The 22,712-nt window shown below is 47.3% G+C and overlaps 1 protein-coding gene across 1 annotated transcript in view; it reads right to left on the bottom strand.

The window, feature by feature from the left end:
* Positions 1-15,108, bottom strand: part of GOT2 (glutamic-oxaloacetic transaminase 2) — a 35,401-nt gene extending 20,293 nt beyond the window's left edge. The window contains exon 1 of the mRNA XM_032784086.2: positions 14,932-15,108. Within this exon, the coding sequence (XP_032639977.1) occupies positions 14,932-15,017 (86 nt within the window). The 5' untranslated portion in view covers positions 15,018-15,108. The remainder of the gene's footprint in view (positions 1-14,931) is intronic.
* Positions 15,109-22,712: the final 7,604 nt, after the last annotated feature.

Below are 22,712 nucleotides of genomic sequence, written 5' to 3'. Positions count from 1 at the left end.
AAGATTTACTTCATTGAGTCTACATTTCCTTTCAACAATAGTGACCCCGTACCGCCCTGCCATCCCAGCCAGCCCTGTAGTGTCTCCACAATAATTGTACCCCGAATGATTTCCTTGAATGTCCCCCAGCTCCACCAGATTCGTGATTTGTATATCAAAGCCTCCGTTATCACAAGGCAAGAGTAACCCATAATATAGACTCAGCATTGGGACAAAGCACGATTAAAAACGGTCTGTTTATTTCTGCCTTTTCTCGATTACCAAGACTCTTTTACGACTTTATCATCGATCGGCCCTTATAAAGCCTCCGTCCGCAGTCTGACTATAACGAGACCTATACAGACCCCCCAAAGAATCGCTGTCTAGCCACGTCCCTCGCAGAAAATGGCGTTCCCACTAGTTAAAAACTGCACTACAACCTTTCAAAAGGTAGGCCAGCAATTGTTCACTGGGTTAGGTGGAGCCCATCTCTGTGTAGGGCCCCCATCCAAAAGTTTCCACCTCCTAAGATAAACCCTACTCTCAGACATCAGCATTGAGAGAAGCTCGCCTGCCACCGCGGAGAACGGAGCAGCTGAGAACGCCACATAGAGGTCCTGGATTTCAGTCTCTTCCCTAGCAGCCTAAATTTGGCCTCCAGGACATCTCTCCTACCCTTCCCTATGTCACTGGTACCTACATGTACCACGACCACCGCCTCCTCCCCAGCACTGCACATAAAAGTTTATCTAGATGCCTCGAGAGATCTGTAACCTTCGCACCAGGATATGATTAAGGTCTATAAAATCATGACAAGTTTGGAGAAAGTAAATAAGGAAATATTTACTCCTTCTCATAACACAAGAATTAGGAGTCACCAAATGAAATTAATAGATGGCAGGATTAAAAAACAAACAAAAGTAAGTATTTCTTCACACACTGCACAGTCAACCCATGGAACAATGTGCCAGAGGATGTTGTGAAGACCAAGACTATAAATAGATAAGTTCATCAATGGCTATTAGCCAGGATGGGCAGGGATACAAAACCATGCTCTGAAATGTCTCTAGCCTCTGTTTGCCAGAAGCTGGGAATGGGTGCCAGGGGATGGATCACTTGATTACCCACTCTGTCCATTCCCTCTGAAGAACCTGGCATTGGGCAATGTCAGAGGATAGGATACTGGGCTAGATGGTTTGACCCAGTATGGCCATTCTTATGTAAAGGAGTTTGAAACTTTAGCAAGAGTTGGGTGCCTAACTCTTGTGGGTCTCTGAGAGTCCCAGTCTAAATCGCTGGTGTTCTTCAAATGCAAACTGTGACATCATTTCAAGGTAAGATGCAATGACCCTCTGCTCAGGCACAGTGCAGGCAGATATGGCATAAGCACCGCTACACTGATGTCAAGCGTCCTCTGAGGGAAAAGCTAGCTTCTTTGTTGTAACTGAAAGGATTCTGTATGACTGCAGCACTGCACTTCACCAGGGCATTTCCAAGCCAGCCAGCTGGTGCAGGATTACTGCGTGACCTGGATGCCTCAACAAGTGACAATTTCAGTCTAGACTCTAAATTTAAGAAGCTGTGTCTCTCTAGTTGTGCATGTAGCTTAATCGAAAGACTATGCTCAGCCTCTCCCCTCCAGACCAAGAACTTTTAAGGTGGCAGAGGCTAGAACAGACAAAAACCACAGCTGCATTGTTTACGCTCCCCTAGATGCATCTTAGCACTGTTCTGTGATTCAGGCAGGGAACATTTCTACTTCTTCTTACACAGTGCCTAGCATACAAACTGGGAAAAGTCTGAAAGTAGAATTATATTGTAAAAATAAGAATGGATTAAAGAAATGTTTGTCTGCACCTTTAAGCAAAATTGTTGGATTTGTGCAAATCCAGGTTGTCAGGAACACAGACATAGCATAGAACATGCACTGTTTAAGGGCAATTGAAACGTTAGCCTTGATCGATACCGAATCAGTAAGACGGGAATAATCATGCGTGTCACTAGGGTTTCTTGCTGTTTGCTTTCTTTTCCTTTGTCTAAACTCTGCCTCTCTGTATAAATAATAGTTTGGTGTCTGGTATGGGTGCTCACACATTTCGGTGTATTGCAAGAGCGCTTGCAGTTGCTTAAACAACAGAGTTTTGGTCTGAACAACTGTGAGTCCTGAGTCTAACTTTGACAACCTAATGGTCTAGTGACAATGTGTCAAAGAAAACAAGATAGAGATAAGCACAGCTCCAAAGGCGTAAGAAGCCCTCAGACTGGGGGAGAATGCATCTACGGCCTCCAGCCAGCTAAGCTAGGAATCGGTAGAGAAGACCTTAAGCCCTTAAAGGCCCTGAGAGTGAGAAGGGAGTGCGAGTGAGAATAGGCTTGGCCAGGATGTGTCACTGAAACAGACTGACAGTGGCAAAGACAAGGGACCAGCTGTTCCCACTCCGAGATGGGACTAAAGCCTAACTCCACTCGGTAACAAGCTAAAAACACAAGATAGGGAAGGGAGTACGTGGCAGGCCGTTATTAATGACACTTCTCTAAGCACCGTGTACCTTTGGGAAAAAAAGGTCATGCTTATTTTGACGACAACTGTTCCCTGTATCCTGCAACATAGGCGTCCAGCTCCTGAAGAAAACCTGCAAGGTCTGAGCACCCAGTTAGACCACTGAATTAGTCAGGTTCATATATGGGCTGACCCGGCCCCTATTTGAGAGAGGTAGCAAACTGGAAGGCCTGATCCTTAGAAGGGACAGGGTGTGTGACAAAGAAGGTATAATTGTCAAGAATTGAAGAGGATAAGAAATGTTCTGTAACTTTAAGCAAAATGTTGGAAGTTGCAATCAAGTGCAGGAAACAGAATAAATAGAACAATTGCACCGTTAACGGGTAATTGGGAAGTAAGCCTTAGATCGATACAAGTTAGTACAGGAAGTGGGATAATCATACGTGCCCAGGTGATTTTACTGTTTTGCCTTCTTTGTCCCTTTGTTCTAACGGCCGCCTTTTATGTATAAATAAGACTTTTAGCTTGCAGCACCACATATTCTGAATGTTACGGCGGAAGCGCTGCGCTAATAAACAGAGTGGTCGGAAAATTGTGAGTCCTGATGCTAAACTTGACAATTTGGAGGTTCACAGCCGAGATGCAACTGTCTTCACGGGCTGTGTGATTCTGACGCATTTTTGAGGATGACCATGGCAGCCGCACTGGCATTTGCCGCGGGCCTCCAAAACGGACAGCGGCACAACCACAGTGAGTCTAACGCCATCGACCTGTGGTTCCCACCTGTTCTGGAGATCCGGGATCTGACATCAGGAATCTGGTGCAGGGTAATTTAATTTCTGTTTGCCAGATAGAGGACGTCCTGTCTCTGTGCTATCCTCCTCTATGTGGAGTGTTTGAGTCGGGTGCCGCTTTGTCTGGATCGGCGACCAAGAGGTTCTGTCGCCGTGCAGAATCTGCATGCGCACACTGGACCGTGGAACTAGTTGACAGCATCAGCACGGCTCCTGTGGTGTTCACGCACTTGGTAACACGCCTTTGACGCAAGCAATTGAACAAGCCGTGTTTGGTGGAGAGCTCGCTTGCACCGATTTCTTCGGTGAGGTGGTGTGTGAAGTCCTCCTGAGAGTTATCAGAGATTTAGTCGGGCCAGTTCCTAATGAACGCCGCGCTCATTATGTATTTAGGATGGTCCGGACTCCTTAAAAAGGGCAGACCCCGTACAATTTCGGAAAATGGTCTAGGCTCACTCAGGGGATCCAAAACGCAGTGCCACTGTAAAATCTGGAACAAAGACCTGAGTACGTTTAAACAAGGACAAACTCGGCCAACCTAAAACAAACTGGGTCAAAGGAGAGGTTTAAGTTTCATGCAGTGGGGCAAAGGCAAATCATAGGTGGAATAAAAATGCACAACTCGCCTCCTAATTCTTCAAATAATAGTTAAAAAGTTATTAAAGCTCCTCTCCACACCAGACTGACGCGTCCCCTTTACCCGCGTCCATCAGAACCCCGGATCGATCCAACCCACTTCATATCCATCTCATTGTAAAAAGGAGAAGCCCCTTGTCTGTCCCCTGTGGTCTGCCCCAAAAACACTATATCTTAGCGTTCCACTAACCAATTCAGCTCTAACTAGCCCCACCCTTCGTGGTCCCTGCTGAACATTCCTTTCAAAATGTGAATGACACACAAACCATCACACACGGCATTGGACAAGGGATGGGCCCAGACAAGGCAGGCAAGCAACAGATAAAGAAACGGAAAAACGGTTTGACAACCCTAAGGGCATAGTTAGGCGTAAGAAAAGCAGTAGTGCAGGCATGAATCCCGGAACAATACTAAAGAGAAATCTTAGGATAAAGGTGTAATCTGGGACATAACAGTAGATATAAGGAAAGAGAGTGAAAAGTAACTTCTACAGAGGCTGAGAGAAATAAGCAGTTAAACTGTGAAAATGTTAAAAAGACCATGTTAAAGAGAGAAATTTTTGTTTCTTTGCAGCATTCTGAAGGGAAATTGGGCCCTTTCCAGAAGGACTAATAATCCAAATGTATATAAACTATGTAAACAAAGCAGTGTAAAAGGAATGTTAAGGAAATAGCAAATGTGTTATGTATCTATTTGTCTGTGAAAAATATGTAAAGTTCTAAGAACTCTAAACCAGCACATCTGTTTGTAAAACTGTTTTGTAGCATAAGATAAATTGATTGTTTTTGTTTTTAATGCCACTACAAATTCATTTGACTCTTTAATTCAAGTTTGCAAACTGACAACCTTGTTGCAAGATACAGGTAATAGTGTTGTTTGGCTTTGGGTTTAGCCTTTAATCCTTAGGGTAACTGCAATTCTTTATTTAAAACATTTTAATTTTGTAAAGAACAAGTATGGCTGCAATAGGGCAGTCAAAATCAGGAGAATAAGTAGAGATTCTGGAGTCTTTTTGGTTGGGTTTTTTTTGCGTAACAATAGCAGATAAGAGCTGTAATGAAAGAATAAGAAATTAACAGTGACCCTCTGAAGCAACAGCAGAGGTGAGGTGCACAAACAAAAAGAAGCAGTGTTAAAAACACTGAGCCTTAAAATGTCTCTGTGTAATCAGACTGTCACTTTGATAAGGTACATGAAAACTCTATAAGAGCAAAAGAAACAGTTACACCTTATGTAAAAATTGATATGGCTAATGTTTTAAAAAAAAGTTATAGTATAGAAGGAATGTGCAGTGTATATTGTAGAAAGGGGGACATGTAGGAGCAGGATTTTATAATGTCCCTACGAATTAAAGTATAATTGATCTTACCTTGCTAGCCACCTTTTTAAATAGCAGAAAGAAATGACCCCCTGGGACTATAAGATTTGTTTTCCATATGCATTACAAATTGGGCCCTCTAACTCGTTGTTTAGATTTAGGTAGTAAGAGACAGGATTCTCTATTGTGTCTACGTTAAGTAAATTAGAGAAACTTGAAGGCTGGGTCTCAATGTAAATTGTCTGGGTTATTAATTGTAAAAACTTAGCAAGGTTTAATTTGCAATGCTTTTTTGCTCAATATAAATACTACTGTTTGATCTCAATCTATTTGGTCGTGAATGAAGAAAGTACGCATCAGGAAAAGATAAGGTGTTGAAGGCCATTGTTATAGCCAGAGTCAAGAAGTAGTAGTAAAGACCTCAAGAACATCAGGCCACTGCTTATTACCCCGACAGCTGTTAAATTGTCTGGCATCTCAGAGTGGATACATGCTTTACCGTGGTAAAAATGCACTACCCCAGCGAACCAATCACCACCTCAGGACCATGCAGAGTCAATTGTGACTCCAGAAGAAGACGTAGAGGAACAGCCTGCAATACCTTACAATCTACGTTCTCATAAGGGTTGCCAGAAGCAGATGACACCTAAAGCAAGGCCAAGAAGAAGCAGTAGTGAGCCTAGCGCCTGCTGGGACATAAAACTGACTGCGGTTCCTCAGTTGAGGTTGTCAGACCAGAAGGGCTCTGCCTCCAACATGCCCTCTGGTGGTGCCTGTTCCTTGACTGCTGGTGTCTTAAGGTCTGGGGAGTCCACAATGACAATTCTTTTATTCAGCAGCAAGTGTGGATAGCTCAGACTCTTTATTATTTCTAAATGCTGGGTCTGCAGCCACATCCCATCCCACTCTCAAACTGGTGTTCCTGTCCTGGCTATCCCACTCAATTCCCCAGACTCACTGGAGGACCTTGTCCGTTTAACACAATATGGAACAGTAATGACACCTGGGAAGAGGCTATTGGCAGTTCTTTATCCCACTTGGGGGAATAATACACCAGGAAAGAGGCTCCTGAGGTTACAAGCAGTAGTTAAAATAATGGCAAATAAAACCAGAGAAAGCTTAAGAGCCCTGGCCAAAGAGACAGGGCGATCTGACAGGTGGCCCTTCAGAACCGTCAGGCATTGGACATTGGCAGCCAAAGGAGGACCTGTGCTCTCACTGGAAAACAATATTGTCTGTTTATACCTGACGATACCAATGAGGTAATAGATCGCGCTAGCCACTTACAACAAATCGCATATCTTCCCCAAGTAGAGCCGAGTTCTTTATGGAAGTGGCTAAGTAACCTGTTCAATTTCTCTGGCATAGGAAACTAGTTGTTTCAGGGAGCCCTAACATCCTGTTTGGAATCTTAGTGATTTTTGTATGCTTTTCAGTTAATCTCCGTTATATCTAGAATTGTGTCACCCAGGTGACTGCCCCAAAACAGAGTGCTAATATGATCATTCTGAATATCACTGATGAACAGAGAGATAAGGAACGGTTAATTTGTAGAACCCAGTAATTTTGGTCATGGCATGCGTCTGACCAAAAGGAGGATTGTGACAGTAGAATGAGTTATATTGTAAGAATAGAAGGATTAAGAAATGTTGTCTGTACCTTTAAGCAAAATTGTTGGAATGTTGCAATCCAGGTGTAGAATACGGACATTAACATAGAACAATTGCACCGTTTAAGGCAATTGGTGAAGTATTAGCCTTAGATCGATAACAGTTAGTAAGGAAGTGGGATATTGCCATGCTGTGCCCCAGGTGATTTTTACTGTTTTTTGCTTTCTGTGTCCCTTGGTCTAATTCCGCTCTTTTTTCTGTATAAATAGACTGTTTAGGCCTTGCATGGCTATTCACATATTCTGAATGTTACTGGCGGAGCGCTGCGCTAATAAACTGAGTAGTCTGACAAATTGTGAGTCCCGATTCTAACTTTGACAGGTGCAACGAGCCTGTAACTGCCGCACCTAGCACAGAGTCAAAATCCTAATCACAGCTGAAAGAAGTGGCTCTAGCCCATGAAGCTTATGCTCAAATACATTTGTTAATCTCTAAGGCGCCGCAATGACCCCTCGTTCTTCTTTTTGCTGATACAGACTAACATGGCAACCACTGAAACCTGATCACAGCTGCTGTACATTACGGTAATGTAAGAGTTTGCCTATACTTGCCAGTTACAGCGCAGTAAAGGAGCCCCGGCGCACTAACTCACTCCCCGTCCACACTGGCAAGGCACGTAGAGGGTGCCGACTCCATGGCTGCAGCGCTGCTGGTTCTCCACCTCGGTGAGAGGAATAACGTTTGCTGCGCCTTGGCTATAACGCCTGGGTGTCAGTGTGAATGAGGTATTGAGTTACTGCGCTCTGACTGGCCTCCAGAAACATCCCATAATCCCCTTAAGTCAAGTGGCCACTCTTGTCATTGTTTCGAACTCCTGTAGGAATGCAGAAATGCCCTTTCAAAGCTCTGTTTCTGACAGCCGGCATGCAAGCCGTTACTGTGGAATGCAGTGTGTGAAGGTGGGGGGGAGGGGGGAAGGTCTGCTGCTGTCTGAAATTACAAGACAAGACAGCATGCTGACATGCTCTCAGCCCCCCAAAACCCCACTCCCCCCCCCTGCACACAACACACTCCCTGTCACACACCACCACCACCCCCATTTGAAAAGCATATTGCAGTCACTTGAATGCTGGGATAGCTGCCCATAATGCACCACTCCCAACGCCGCCACAAGTGCAGCAAATGTCGCCACACAGTGTGGACAGACTGCAGTGCTTTCCCTGCTGCACTCTCCGAAGGTGGGTTTAACTCACAGCACTCTACATCTGCACGTGTAGCCATGCCCTCAGTGTTTGAATAAAGAGTGCAGACTCTCAGAATAAGCACAGACCATGTGAATTTAGAAACACTTCTCAACTCAGTACCATTACATTTTGCCCACAGAACTGCTTTGACTGGGTGTGGTATGCAAAAATTCACATTCCACTGTGGAGAACTGAAGCTTTCTACAGCATTGAATTCAAATGTGTTACACCACCTTCACCATCCTGAATGACATAAGACACTGACAAACACTCACTTCTCCCTGATCAGGTGCAAGATAAGAAGTCAGTTTGCTGGCACAATCCCTTTTGTCCAGTGAATTATGATTTCAGGGTTTGATGGTCCAACCCTGCTCTCTACACCAAAGCACGAGTTCTGTTTTCTTTCGGTGGGAGCTTTGCTCCCCGAAGAGTGCAGAACGAGTGTCTCAGAGAGCCCCCAGGGCTACTTTTTCTAGTGACCTGCTTTTATCTGTCCTACTGTCACTCCAAGGAAGAGGGAAAGCCCTCTTAATGTCAAGGACACAGACAGGCTATAAAAAGAAACCTTGTTATTTCTGTTGGGCCACAGCTAATGCACAGCTGCACTCAACGTCTGCAGGCGGTAGAGGTGACACAGAGAACGAGGCCTGGAATTTTTAACCTGCACCCTCAATTTGATGAGCAGGTACAGTTTTAATGAGAGTTCCCATCATGAACAGCAGGACTATTAAGGAGAATACCTCATGCAGCTCTGAGCCATATGTATCTTCAACCTCTACCCTAGGATCAAGCACTTTGGGAAGTTTCTGGCAGAATGTGACAAGTGACAGGAGATTACCACTGACAGGAAGGGAGGTCATGGATAGGGTGCTGCATGGGGACTCAAGAGATCTGGGTTGTTTTCTTGCTCTGCCACTGACCTATGACACATTGGGCCAGTCACGTTTCCTCTGTGCCTCCATTTCCTATCCCACCATTTGTCTTGTCTATTTAGATTGCAAGGTCTTTGAGACAGGGACTTTTACTGTGTGTGTACATAGCACCTAACACGATGGAACCCAATCTCAGTTGGGGCCTCTGGCCACTACTATAATATAAATAGTTGCCTAGACAATCTATTTTTACGTGGCACTCATCACTATCATAACTCCCTAATAAAGTCCATTTCTCTATTGCTACTGGGAGGAGCATCTTGAAAGGATGTGAAGATGTGTGTCAGCACAAGCCTTAGGGTCCTTAATTGGTTTTAAAATAGAAAATATTTTTGTTTTGGAATTTATGGACAGTTGATTATAGAAGCTGTTTATATTTGAAGTGCAGTATCAGCTGAGGGAGGAGGAGGAATCAATCACATGTTTTGGATATTCATTCTCAGTTCATCTGCTTTGAAGGTGTGAAGGGCAGACAGAGCTTTTAAAGCTACTTTAAGTTAAGTAGAATATCGTTTTGTGTTCCTTCAGAAGTCACTGTCTCTGCAAATAACTGGTAACTGCCCTGAACATGGTTTGTGGTGTTTCCATGTTACAAGAGAGCCATAAAAAGATGATCTGTACACTAGAGAACCACCTGCAACACACACACACCCTCCCTACCAATTTTTTAGGTACTTAGATTGAGCTGGAAAAGTGAAGGCTACTTTTGCAGGACCCTTGTAATTACATTTGAGATGGTGAAAGTCCTTTGTATTTTTACAGTGTCTTTCATTTAAGCAGCTTAAAGTGTTTTATGTATTAAGGTCCCATACTTGGGAACACTTAAGCAGGAGAGCTACATGAGTAGTCCCATTTAGTTCACTAAGAACTGCTCAGTGCCTGATCCTGCAGACTAACCCTCAACTCTCCTGTGAGTTAATTACTTTCATTCCAAGCCTGTTTTCACTGGCTCCAGATTAGCTTTAGGGCTGATGATTTTCATGTCATTCTCAGCCAAGAAATGAGTTTTGGGGTGTAGGCAGAAGAAAGTTTCTTCCATTGTTTATTGAATTTGGAAAGAGGGATATGATTCAGCTATTTAAAAGAAATGAGTTATTTAAATGCAAAAAGAAAAAAAAAGAATCCCCCCAAAAAACCAAAAACAAACCCAACTAACTGGCAGTTTCCCTTCAGAGTTCAGATTTTGCTTTTATCAAGGAGAAATGTCTGCATTGCTTTCTAGAGGTGGCTGAAAACAGAAGTGAAATATGTAATTTTCCTTGTCAGTTTCAGCGCACATCATGTGCTGTTATCTAACCAACTCTGGATAGCCCCACATTTAAAAGCAAACCCACTTACAGGGAGTTTTTGAACTCATCATCCTCAAGAGGGGTCTAAGGCTCGAGATCTCAGCAAGCTCCTCTACTTTTGTGGTAACTCACATCTAATATTTTAATGTGTTATCTATGCACTGCACCATGTCAAGTTCCCGAAAATTAAGAAAAGAATGTTAGACATGCATTAAGGTAGAAATTTTAAATTGCGCAACACCTCAACCTCCATTCCAGCACTAGCTGCATTTCTATTAACCCTTAAATGCCCTGGAATCCTTTAAGATGAAAGCAGATGTCAGATGTTACAAGTTCTTAAGAAATTGTGAATACCACCAGAGATGCAAACTGTAAAGTGAAAAGAGTTGTCTTTAGTCACCAAACTATCTCTAACATAAGCATCTTCTCTGGGCCACAGCAGCCTCAGGAGTGGAGTTTGCTGACAGAGTCAGCAAGGCCTGGGTTCAGAAAGTACATTTAGATTTCAGTAATTAAATATACAGAAACTCACAGAAGTCTCTAAGAGGGCCATTCCTCATCTCTGAAGACAGTCCTGTGAATACACAGCTACATTGAGCAATACAAACATCTAGACTAAGCTCAGTTGCATAATCCTTGTCAATAAGAACCCCAAACAGGGTAGGCGGAACAAAGGTCACCCTACTTCAGCAACCAACTGTGATTAGAACATTCACCTATTCAGCTGCCACTGGCCCCCCGTGGCTACGACAAGCCTTTCCGCCACTGAACCTGAAGAATTCATTCCTTTAATCAGCTGCAGCGAGTGCTTCTCCTGTCAGGGATATTTTAATAACTAGCTAAACCCCAATCATATGACAAGATGTAATAAATAAATGGAATGTCTGATGCAGTTATTCCGCACGTTAAGTCGATTTTATATTTTAGGGCCATTTGTTCTGTACCTCTCAATCTATATACCAGTTTTAGAGATGCTATTCCTAGCTAATAATAACTGTAACAATCAAATGCCATTTGAAAGTAGTGAAAGGAGGGAAACCAAAGACTGCTAATCCCTACCTGACATCACTAATAGCTTTGATAAGGAGAGTTGCATAAAACAAACAATGTTTGCAGTACGAAACCTCAATGGCCTTCTGGTCATGATAGCTTGTAACTAGTTAATAAATTAACAGGGAGAAAGGGGCATATCTGACATCTGCGGATCTTAAATTTTTCAAATGGCATCTGGCACATCCAGCTCATTCCAAGAGGAAAATACTTTTTAATAGCTTGCCACATGGATAACAAAGAGAATATTAAAAGGCAGAGCTCAGTATAACCACCCTCCCCATTATATTTCACCTCTCCATGTCCCTTCAGCTTAGTTTATAGTCTCGTTAATTACAGGCCTGCTCCACTGCATGCAATACCTGCACACAAGAGCAGCATAAAATGCCAATTTCTCTCTTCAGGGTACCAGGAAATGCTGTTTTTGACACTCTTCCTCAAGCCCTATCAGGGATGACACTATACAAATAGCAGTATGCGGTACAACACTAATGTTTCTTTTGTGTCCTCAAAGAGCCCAGTGAGGAAGCTTTGCTTTGCTACACTGACAAGAGCCCCAGAACACCAAGCAGTGACCAGAAAATGAAGATTTCTTGAGAGCAGTGACTCCCCTCCCAAGGTGTGAGTGTGCTGCCTCTTAACTGCTTTGAGTCCAAGCTTCTGGTGCCCCAGGATGATCAGGTATCCAGCTCAGTGACCCCCACTTGGCAGCATAAAATGCCATCATTAGATCAAGTATCAGAGGGTAGCCGTGTTAGTCTGTATCCATAAAACACAACAAAAGCTTATGCCCAGATAAATCTGTTAGTCTTTAAGGTGCCACCGGACTCCCTGTTATTTTCATCATTACATCAGCATACACTTTTATTTTAAGTGACAATCTGAAGAAATTCAGACTATGGAAAGAGATCTGGTTACATCTCATATCCTTACTATGTGTCTATTTCCTAAGAGGAGGTGTTGTCTAGTGAAATCACAGAACAGGGACCGCTCAGTTTCTTAGCCTGACTCACTGTCTATTGGGCAATTCATCTACCCTGTCTGCCTCAGTTTCCTTACCTTTTACATGTATAGTTAATGGGACTCAACCTTTTTTTAAGTCACTTCTGTCTATGGTGACCAGACATCCTGTTTTTAAAGGGACAGTCCTGTATTTAAGCACTCCTGCAGGTGTCCTGACTTCTTATAAATGGGAAAATTCTGTAGTGTCCGTCCCCGCAACCCCCAAACAGTACTGATGGGTCCTGCTGCTGGGGGTAGGGGTGCAAGGCTGGTGGCAGCACAGCCCTCGTTGTGTGCTGGCTCTTGGCCAGCAGGGCCCCATTCCCTGACCCATTTCTGGCTGACACTGGCTGCGCGCTGCGAACTGTGGTGGCTGGTGAGTGCTGGCAGGTGCCAGACCGTGGCTGGTTACGTGTCGCCTCTGCTGCCCATCCACTGGCCCTATATGAGCTCTCCCTCTTGCTGTCCTCTCCCTGCTTTGCCCCCTCTCTCCACATTCCCACGGCTTCTCCATATCTCCCCCCACCCCAGTGGGGCACATTTCACTCCCATTGCTGTGTGGAGAACCAGCCCCTGGTCAGAGTTCTGAGCTCACCAACAGCCTGGCTGGCAGGCTCCTTCCTTCCCCCATTGCCTCTGGCTGGGCTGGGGCCCTGGGAAAGCCCCAAACACTCCACCTGGCCACTGGCCAGGAGGAGCCAAGCCCTGCATGTGACAAAGCCCCACACAGTGCTTGTACGGGAAAGCCTCTGACCCTCAGCTAAGTTCTGGAGTTGGTGGGCAGGGGAGAGAGGGGGAAGGAGAAAGAAGCGATTTTCAGCTTATTCATGCCCTGAACCCGCAGGCTCCACAGCAGCCCTCCAGGAAGAAGCTTAGCATTCTCTTCACATACAACCTGCTTCTGAATCCTGCCCTCAAGGAGCATGGGCTGTGCTGTTCCCTAGGCACACCCCCTGCTGAGCCACCTCTCTGGCCAGGTTCACTGAAGCCCCTGCAGTCAGGTTTCCTGGGCCCTGCACAATGCAGCCTTAGGGCTTAACCCTTTCCTGTCCATGCTGTAGCCAGAGGTGGCTGGGTTATGTTGGTGGCCAGCAGCAGCCTGGAGACATTAGCTGCCTTTCTACACTGTGTGGGAAGGAAGGGACAAGCTACTTCCAGCCATACAAGGGTTGGGGGGGGGGAGGGGGGGGGAAGAATGGAGAAGAGGAGGAAAGAGATGAGCTCTGTAAAGACACAGGCCAGGTCATCCCTTCCCCACCCCCCATGCAGCTGGAAGCAGCTCCCATCCCTTCCCTCCTGAATAGTGCTAAAAGGATGCTGCTAGCCACATTCTGTTGTGAACCTTGGCAGAAATCTGAGGAGGGGGGCATGTGACACTGTGTGACACTCCCTCTCCCCCCACGTTGCCTCAGGAAGACAAGGTGCCAGGTAGCAGGCGGGGCAGATCCATCCCCAAGGCCCAGCCAGGCATGAAAGGCAGAGTGCGCCAGGTAAGTCAGTGAACCCCTCTGTGTGAGAGAGGAATGTGTGTGTCACCTCTCCCCCTGTGTGCATGGGGGTGTGTGTGTGGCCGTGTGAACCCTAAAGCCTTAAAGATAAGGAAGTAAATAAAAATACAACTATGCATGATTTCTTTTTAACTGGGGCTCAGTCAGCTTGGTGTTAATCTGAGCGTGTGTACTGCATAGCTCTGACTGACTGACTGCCACTGAACTCGCCTGAATGAATAATTTTACCAGTGTCCCCTATTCAGCATAGGGAAATATGGTCACCCTACTTCCCTCTGAACTTGTCTCAGTGTAACAAGAGCAGAGGGGAGACACAAGAGTGACCGCATTGGCCCCGCGGCCCGGACTCTGCACAGCGGACACCACTTCGCCCAGGCAGGTTTCACAATCCGCCCTCCCACCTGAGCGGCTATTTTCACAGGTCCCAGGCAGGCTCAGGGCCCGGTTCTAACTCGCTCTCAGCGCCGCTGCCGCGGTGACCCCACGGAAAGGGAGGCGGCGATCAAAGCCCTGGGCTCAGTGGCGGAGGCTGCAGCGCTGGAGCCGCCCCTGGCAGCGGCTCTGGCCCGTGCCCGGGCTCCCGGCCCTGCGCGCGGGGGTGTCTGTGCCGGGCGGGGTCATGGGCTGGCGGGGCGGCGCCCGGGCCCGCCCGGCACCAGGCCCAAAGGGAGTGCGCAACCGGGGGGGGGGGTGGGCGCGGCCCCTCCGCCCTCTAAAGCCGCCCCTCAAGGGCGCGCGCAAGCACCGGCAGCTCGCGGCAGCCAATCACCGCGGCGGACGAGCACCACGCGCGCGTCACCCCAGCCAACCCGAGACGCCTCTTCCGACTCGGCCATCGCCGGCCCTGCCAGCTCCGTCCGATACGGGCGGCGCCGAGGGACACGCTCCCTCGTAAGGCGAAGCAATCATGGGGGAGGGGAGCACTGCAGTGTGACCGGCCCGGCTGCACCCCAGCACCCCGCCGAGAGCAGACACCCCCCAGCGCCTCCCAAACCTGCCCGCCCCGGGGGGTTCGCGCTCCCGAGCTGCAGGGCGCGAGGCGGGCCTGTCCGCTCCGGGCCCCCGTTACCTGGCTCTGGCCGCGCCGGGGGCCAGGCAGAGGTGGCGCTGGGCCGCGGCGGAGAGCAGGAGGCGGGCGGGCTGCAGCAGGGCCATGGCTGCGGCGGGAGCTGACGCGGACTGAGCGCTGCTGCCGGGGTAGCGTCTTCCAGCGCCCTCCGCGGCAATGTGCTGCCTGGGCTGTACTGAGCATGCTCAGTACATCTGCCGCCGCGCTGAGGAGAGGCCTCGCGCCGCCCGGGGAGAGGTGCAGGGCGAGCCCCTGCGCACGCGAGCGCCCTCGGAGGGCCAGGCGGGCTGTCTGCAGGCTGTCCCAGCCCGGCTGCGGCCGGGTCCTAGCTCCCTCGGCTGCCGGCCGCTGCCCGCTGTCAATAACCCCTCGTGTGTTCGAAGCGCTGTGCAGGCACCACCCCATTAATCCTCGAGGCGGGTCAGTATCACCTGCCCCCAGATGGGCGCCTGACCTAGCGCCAGTGCACTGGGCTGAGGCTTAGGAGACTGGTGTTCCCCACCCAGCTCTGCCACTGGCCTCAAAGATTTCAATGGAAATGGTGTCTGAATACTATTGAGGATCTGTGTGCCTCAGTTTCCCCATGTGTAAAATGAGGATAATAGTATTTACTTCCCTCTGTAAAGCGCTTTTCTGCCTGCTGATGAAAAGTGCTACGCAAGACTAGGTATTATTACCATTATTACAACAGGTGAGTAAAAAAGTGAAAACAAGCAAGAGAGTGATGTTTCCAAGGCCAGGCTGGCTAAGCATTCAGTAGCAACACAATTTCCTAGCAAAACCGCTATAGATTATTAAAACCAATAGCATTTGTACTGATCTATGTTACTGTCCACTGTTTGTGTAAATTGTTCACTTTTTGCACTTCAGTGGCCTTGAACAACAAAACAAGACTAGCCAGTTTCATGTTGTGTACGGTGAGCGTCTAATTACTTCACTGCCTGCTTCTCCCATGCTAGCAAAATGCATGCCTGGGTTGTAAAACTCAGCCTGGTGATGTTTGGATCCATACGCCCTTCTCTTGGATTGTTGTCCCTTTGTGCATTGGAATGTGAGGCCTATTGTCTGCAGTGCATGAAGCTTTACCCTGTATCATAGAACATCAGGGTTGAAAGGGACCTCAGAAGGTTGTCTAGTCCAAACCCCTGCTCAAAGTAGGACCAATCCCCAAACAGAATTTTACCCCAGTTCCCTAAATGGCTTCCTCAAGGATTGAGCTCACAACCTTGGGTTTAGCAAGCCAATCTCATATGTATTTGTTGTAGTCTGTTAGGCAGCATAATGTGATTTATCTTTGGGCCTGTAAATCCTTACTTGTGAGAAATCTTTACTCATGCAAGTAATTCATGTAAATGATGGAACTACTTGAATGCACAAGACCTTTCACATAAATATGGACTTTTGCTGTAGCTTGCAGTGCCTCGAGTGACCTTTATGTAGTGGTATCATAAACAGATAGCTAAGGGTTTAATATTTCTTTTACTGTAAAGGGTTACAAAGGAACCAAACACCTGACCAGAGACGCAATCAGGAACAAGATTTTTCAATCTCAAGGGAGGGAAGTTTTGGGTGTGTTCTTTGTCCGTCTCTGTTCTCTCTCGCTCTGAGAGTGATCTCTCTATCTCCAGGCTTCTAATCTTCTGTTTCCAAGTTGTAAGTACAAGGTAGAAAGACAGTAGCTTATATGTTTTTGTATTACATGTGTGTAGTTGGTGGAATGTTTTAATGTATTTCTTTTGGATAAGGCTGTTTATTCATTTCTTTTAAGCCAATAACCTGTATATTGTCCCTGATACAGAGACCATTTTTATGTCTTTTTCCTTCTTTTTATATAACTCTTTCTTTTAAGACCTTTGGATTTTTTTCTAGTTGGGGCTCAAGGGGATTGAGTCTGCAGCTCACCAGGGAATTGGTGGGAGGAAGAAGACAGGGGGGAAGAGAAAATCTCTTTGTGTTAGAGTTACAAAGCTTGCATTTGCAGGGACTCTGAGTGAGGGTGAGAGAAACCTGATCTCTCTGGTTTGCGTTTCAAGGAATTGAAACAGGGTGATCTTCCAGGGTCAGCCAGGGAGGGGGTTATTTCCCTTTGTTGTGAGACTCAGGGCATTTGAGTCTTGGGGTCCCCCAGGGAAGGATTTTTGGGGAGACCAGAGTGAACCAGGCACTGGAATTCCTGGCTGGTGGCAGCGCTATCAGATCTAAGCTGGTAATTTAGCTTGGAGGTTTCATGCAGGCACCCACATTTTGGATGCTAAGGTTCAGAATTGGGACTTATGCTTTATGACAAGTGGGGAATAAGAGGATCAATGGAGCAGCAATACCCCAGACCACACTCAGTCCCCGTCACATTCCATCTCCCTACGTTTCCTGCATGCTTTAGCACAGACAGCTCCATGTGCAACAGTTACACAGTTGCTGTGTGTGGCCCCAGCAGCCAGTCTCCACTGCTCGTACAGCAGATCTGCCTCTGTTCCACTGCCTGGGAGCCATCACATCCACAGAGGAGGCTGTGGAGTGTTCCCTTGGTTCATGCAGCTGTTAGGGTGACAGTCGTGGAATATATCTGTGTCTCCGGATGAATTTCATTTTGTTTTGTTTCATTAATAGATATTTTGCACTTCAATTGCTTTGAATAGTGGGACCATATTTCCCTATGCTGGATACAGGACACCTGGTAAAATTACTCGTATTCAAGTGAGTTTAATGGCAATCAATCAGAACTGTGCAGTACACACATTCAAATTAACACCAAGTTGACTGATCCTCTGTTAAAAAGAAATACTGTGTAGTTGGATTCTTTTTATTTACCTTCTTATCTTTAAGGCTTTAGGGTTCACATGAGAAAACACCCCTCACACGCGCACACACACCCACACTCCCATACACATCTCCCACACAGGGGAGGTGACTGACCTACCCAACCCTCCCAGTGCTCTCTGCCCTCCATGCCAGACTGGACCCATCTGTCCTGGTACCTGGCACCGCCTCTTTCCGAGGCAACACGTGGGAGGTCATGCAGGGTCACATGCCCCCCCCCCCCCCGATTTCTGCCAGGGTTCACACCAGAATGCGGCTGGCAGCAGCCTTTCAGCACTGTGCAGGAAGGAAGGGACGGGAGTTGCTTCCAGCCACTGGGGGGGAGGAGAGGGATGAGTGACCAGGCCTGTGTTTTTGCAGAACTCATCTTTCCTTCCCCCCTCAGTGTGGCTGGAAGCAGCTTGTCCTTTCCTGCCTGCACAGTGTCGAAAGGCAGCTAACACCTCCAGGCTGCTGCTGACCACCAACATAAACCAACCACCTCTGGCTGCAGCATGGGCAGGAAGGGGTTAAGCCCTCGAGCCCAGGGACTGGATGCAGGGGCTCTAGTGAACCTGGCCAGAGAGGCGGCTCAGCAGGGGAGGGTGCCTAGGGGACAGAGCAGCCCCCTGCTCCCTGGGAGGCAGGACTTAGGATGGGTGGGGGAGATAGGTGAAGAGGGTGCTAAGCCCTTGCCCAGAGGGCTGCTATTGAAGCCTACAGGTGCAGGGCATGAACAGGTCAGAAATTGCTCCCCCTGCCAACTCCAGAGCTTAGCTGGGGGTGGAGAGGCTGCCCTGTGCCAGCGCTTTGTGGGGCTTTGGCACATGCAGGGCTTGGCTCCTCCTGGCTAGTGCCCCACACCACAGGGACTTGGGTTTTCCTGGGGCACAGGCCCAGCCAGAGGCAGTGGGGGAAAGGAGCCTGCCGGCCAGGCTGTTGGTGAGCTCAGAGCTCCGACCAGGGGCTGGTTCTCTGCACAGCGCTGGGAGCGGGACACGCCCCACCTTGGGGGATATGGCAGAGCAGCAGGCTGGAGGGGAGGGGACAAAGAGGCAAAGCAGTGAGGGAACAGCAAGAGGGGGAGCATGTAAAAGGCAGATGAGTGAGCAGCAGAGACAAGAGGTGATCAGCCACTGATTGGCACCTGCCAGCACTCACCAGCCACGCAGCTCACAGCGTGCAGCCAGCACAGGCAGGAAATGGGACGAGGGGCAGGGTCCTGCTGGCCAAGGGCTGGCATGCACCAGGGGTTGTGCTGACAGACCAGCAGGGGGCGGAGCCGGCGCCAGGCACTGCATCTTTGCCCCGCCACCAGCCTTGCACACCCACCCCAACATCAACCACTGAATACCCTCCACACTGCTGGTGGGTGGGCAGCGGGCAAGCAGGGATACGGTCAGCAGCAGAACCTGACAGTACTGATGTCAGAAAATATGGAACAATTTGCCTGTGAAGAAAAACTTGTGACACCTGCAGGAGGGATAAATACGGGACTGTCCCTTTAAAAACAAGTATCAGAGGGGTAGCTGTGTTAGTCTGGATCTGTAAAAGCAGCAAAGAATACATCTGTTAGTCCATAAGGTGCCAAAGGATTCTTTGCTGCCTTTAAAAACAGGACGTCTGGTCACGCTAGGTTTGAACAACAAAATGAGACAGGCCAGTTTGATTTTATTTACAGTGAGCTTCTGATTACTTTCATTGCCTGCTTCTCCTGTGCTTGCAAAAGGCACAAGTGGGTTGTCAAACTCTGCAGGGTGATGTCTGGATTTAAACATCCTCCTTCTCTTGGATCATTGTCCCTTTATGCACTGGAATGTGATGCCTGTTTTCTTCAGGGGAGTTATAGACCAATCAGCCTAACTTCAATACCAGGAAAGATACTGGAATAAGATATTAATCAATTTGTAAGCACCTAGAGGATTCTAGAACTATAAGGAATAGCTGGCATGGATTTGTCAAGAAGAAATGATGTCAAATCAACGCAATTTCTTTCATTGACAGGGACTAGTGGATAAGCAAGCTGCAGTAGATGTACTCTAACAGTGGTTTGAGCATTGGCCTGCTAAACCCAGGGTTGTGAGCTCAATCCTTGATGGGGGCCATTTAGAGATCTGAGGCAAAAAAATCTGTCTGGGGATTGGTCCTGCTTTGAGCAGGGGGTTGGACTAGATGATCTCCTGGGGTCCCTTCCAACTCTGATATTTTATTCCAGGGGTAGGCAACCTATAGCACGTGTGCCAAAGTCAGCACACAAGCTGATTTTCAGTGGCACTCACCCTGCCCAGATCCTGGCCACCTGTTCGGGCAGCTCTGCATTTTAATTTAAGTTTAAATGAAGCTTCTTAAACATTTAAAAACCTTATTTACTTTACATACAACAATCGTTTAGTTATATATTATAGACTTATAGAAAGAGACCTTCTAAAAACATTAAAATGTATTACTGGCACATGAAACCTTAAATTAGTGTGAATAAATGAAGACTTAGCACAGCACTTTTGAAAGGTTGCCGACCCTGTTCTATTCTGTGATTTTAATAAGGCTTTTGACACAATCCCACATGACAATCTGAATGTGGTCTAGATGAAATTACTATAAGGTGGGTGTCACAACTGGTTGAAAATCCATACTCAAAGAATAGTTATCAATTGTTTGCTGTCAAACTGGAGGGCGTATCTATGGGGGTCCTGCAGGGGTCAGTCCTGGGTCTGATACTAATCAATATTTCCATTAATGACATGGATATTGGAGTGGAGAGTGTACTTACAAAATTTATGGATGACAACAACCTGGGAGGGGTTGCAAGCATTTTGGAGTAAAGGATTAGAATTCAAAATGACCATGACAAATTAGAGAATTGGTCTGAAATCAACAAGATGAAAATTATTAAAGACAAGTGCAAAGTACTACATTAAGGAAGAAAAGTCAAATGCACAAATACAAAATGGGGAATAACTAGCCATGTGGTACTACCACTGAAAAAGATCTGGGGTGTCATAGTGGAACACAAATAGGACAACAATGTGATGCAGTTGCAAAAAAGGCTAATATTCTGGAGGGGGTATTAATGGGACTGTTGTACATAAGACGTGGGAAGTAATTGTCCCAATCTTCTCAGCACTGTTGTGGCCATAGCTGGAGTACTGTGTCCAGTTCTGGTGTCACACGGTAGGAAAGATGTGGACAAATCGGAGGAAGTCCAGAGGAGAGCAACAAAAATGATTAAAAGTTTGGAAAAAACGTGACCTATATGGAAGGGTTAAAAACACTGGGAGTGTTTAGTCTTGAGAAAAGAAGACAGGGAGGGGTGGGGGCCTGATATCAGTCTTCAAATATGGTAAGGGTTGTTAGAAAGAGGCTGTTTATCAATGGTTCTCCATGTCCACTGTAGGTAGGGCAAGAAGTGATTGGTTTAACCTACAGCAAGGGAGATTTAGGTTAGAGATTAGGGGAAAGTTTCTAACTCTAAGGGTAAAGTTCTGGAATAGGTTTCCAAAGGAGGTTGTGGAACCATCATTAGAGGTTTTTAAGAACAGGCTGGACAGACACCTGTCAGGGATGGTCTGGGGTTACTTGGTCCTGCCTCAGTGCAGAAGGCCGGACCAGTTGACTTCTTGACATCCCTTCCAGCCCTACATTTCTCGGATTCTCTGATTTATGATTGTAACCTGCATTGTGGAGTGGAACCCCTGGTTCTAATCTGCTCATATTTTGTGTTGGGAGCCTGTCTGACCTGGTCTGCGCCTAGCTAGGTTGAGATATACAATGAGGCCAGAGAAGCCAGCCAGCACCAGAAAAAGAGACTGCTGGAGAAGGAGGAGGGCTGGGCCAGGAGGCAGAGAGACTCCACCTTCCCCAAGGACTCTGACCAAAAGCCCAAGGACTCCCAGGACTAGTGAGGACAGCGAGGAGGGGATTGCATTCAATTGTTTGTTGTTTTGCCTAGATTTGTCTCTCTCCCAAACTGCCTATGAGTAAGCTGTATGCATGTTTTAGAAGTTCCTCTGCAAAGCCCATGTTCCTTACTGAACTGTCCCACGTCCCTGAAGAGTTGAGCTATAAACCAGAGTGCCCCCAAGGGTGGGCCTCATGGGTAGGGAGTTTCAGCACGGGTTTCAGGCCCTAGAGCAGCTGGATTGTGGCACCTCCATCCCAAAGAGGGCAGCAAGCCAGTCTGTATCTCTGGAGTCAACCTGAGAATCCAGAACAAGTGAAAAGGTCTAGATGCTGCCAGCAACTTCAGTGTCCTGCCCACCCACCAACCACTGACAGTCGTGTTTTCCGTAATAAATTAAATTAAAAGAAATATAAATAAAAGCAGCTGTGCTTGGGCTGGCAAAAAACAGATCCACCCCTAGCAGCGCCAGACCCTGTGCTCATTCAAACCCCTCAATAAGAGGGTACAAGGGGCCTTCCTCCACCTTTTCTAGGAGCCAGTAGTCCTTGGGCTCTCCTGAGTTCAGGGGTTGTTCCCTGCTTGCACCCCTGGGGCTGTCAGCCACTCTGCATATCACAGGAGGGAACAGGCCTCGACACCCTCTTGCACTCTGGCTGGTCATGGTGAGGGGTGTATGCTGCACCCTCCTAAGAGTGTTACCCTTGTGTGCCCAGGAGCTCCTGCCCTTACCTGCTGGGGTTCCTGTGGACTGGCATTTCTACACCCTGGGCCTTCATGGCACCATCTGACCTTTAGCACAGGAGATTTAGTGCAAGGTTCTGTTGTTGTTATAGCTCTGCTTTACCTGCCAAGCGGAGTGATCTGGTGCAGCCAGCACTGGAGTCAAGGCTCTTGGGTTCTAAACCCAAATGTGCTGTGTGGCTTGGGTATTTAGTAACCTCTTTGACCCCATCTGTAAAATAGAGATAATCAGACCCACCTTTGTAAAATGCTTTGAGATCCTATGATGGGATTCCTGGGTACTACCCAGAACTATGGGGGTGCTGTACCCCCTTAATTCTCCTCCCTGGGCTGTCTCTTACAA

Source organism: Chelonoidis abingdonii, unplaced genomic scaffold, assembly GCF_003597395.2.
Source record: "Chelonoidis abingdonii isolate Lonesome George unplaced genomic scaffold, CheloAbing_2.0 scaffold0005, whole genome shotgun sequence".
Taxonomy (NCBI): Eukaryota; Metazoa; Chordata; order Testudines; family Testudinidae; genus Chelonoidis; species Chelonoidis abingdonii.
The sequence above is the reverse complement of the archived record's forward strand: the minus strand, read 5'-3'. Positions and strand labels throughout refer to the sequence as shown.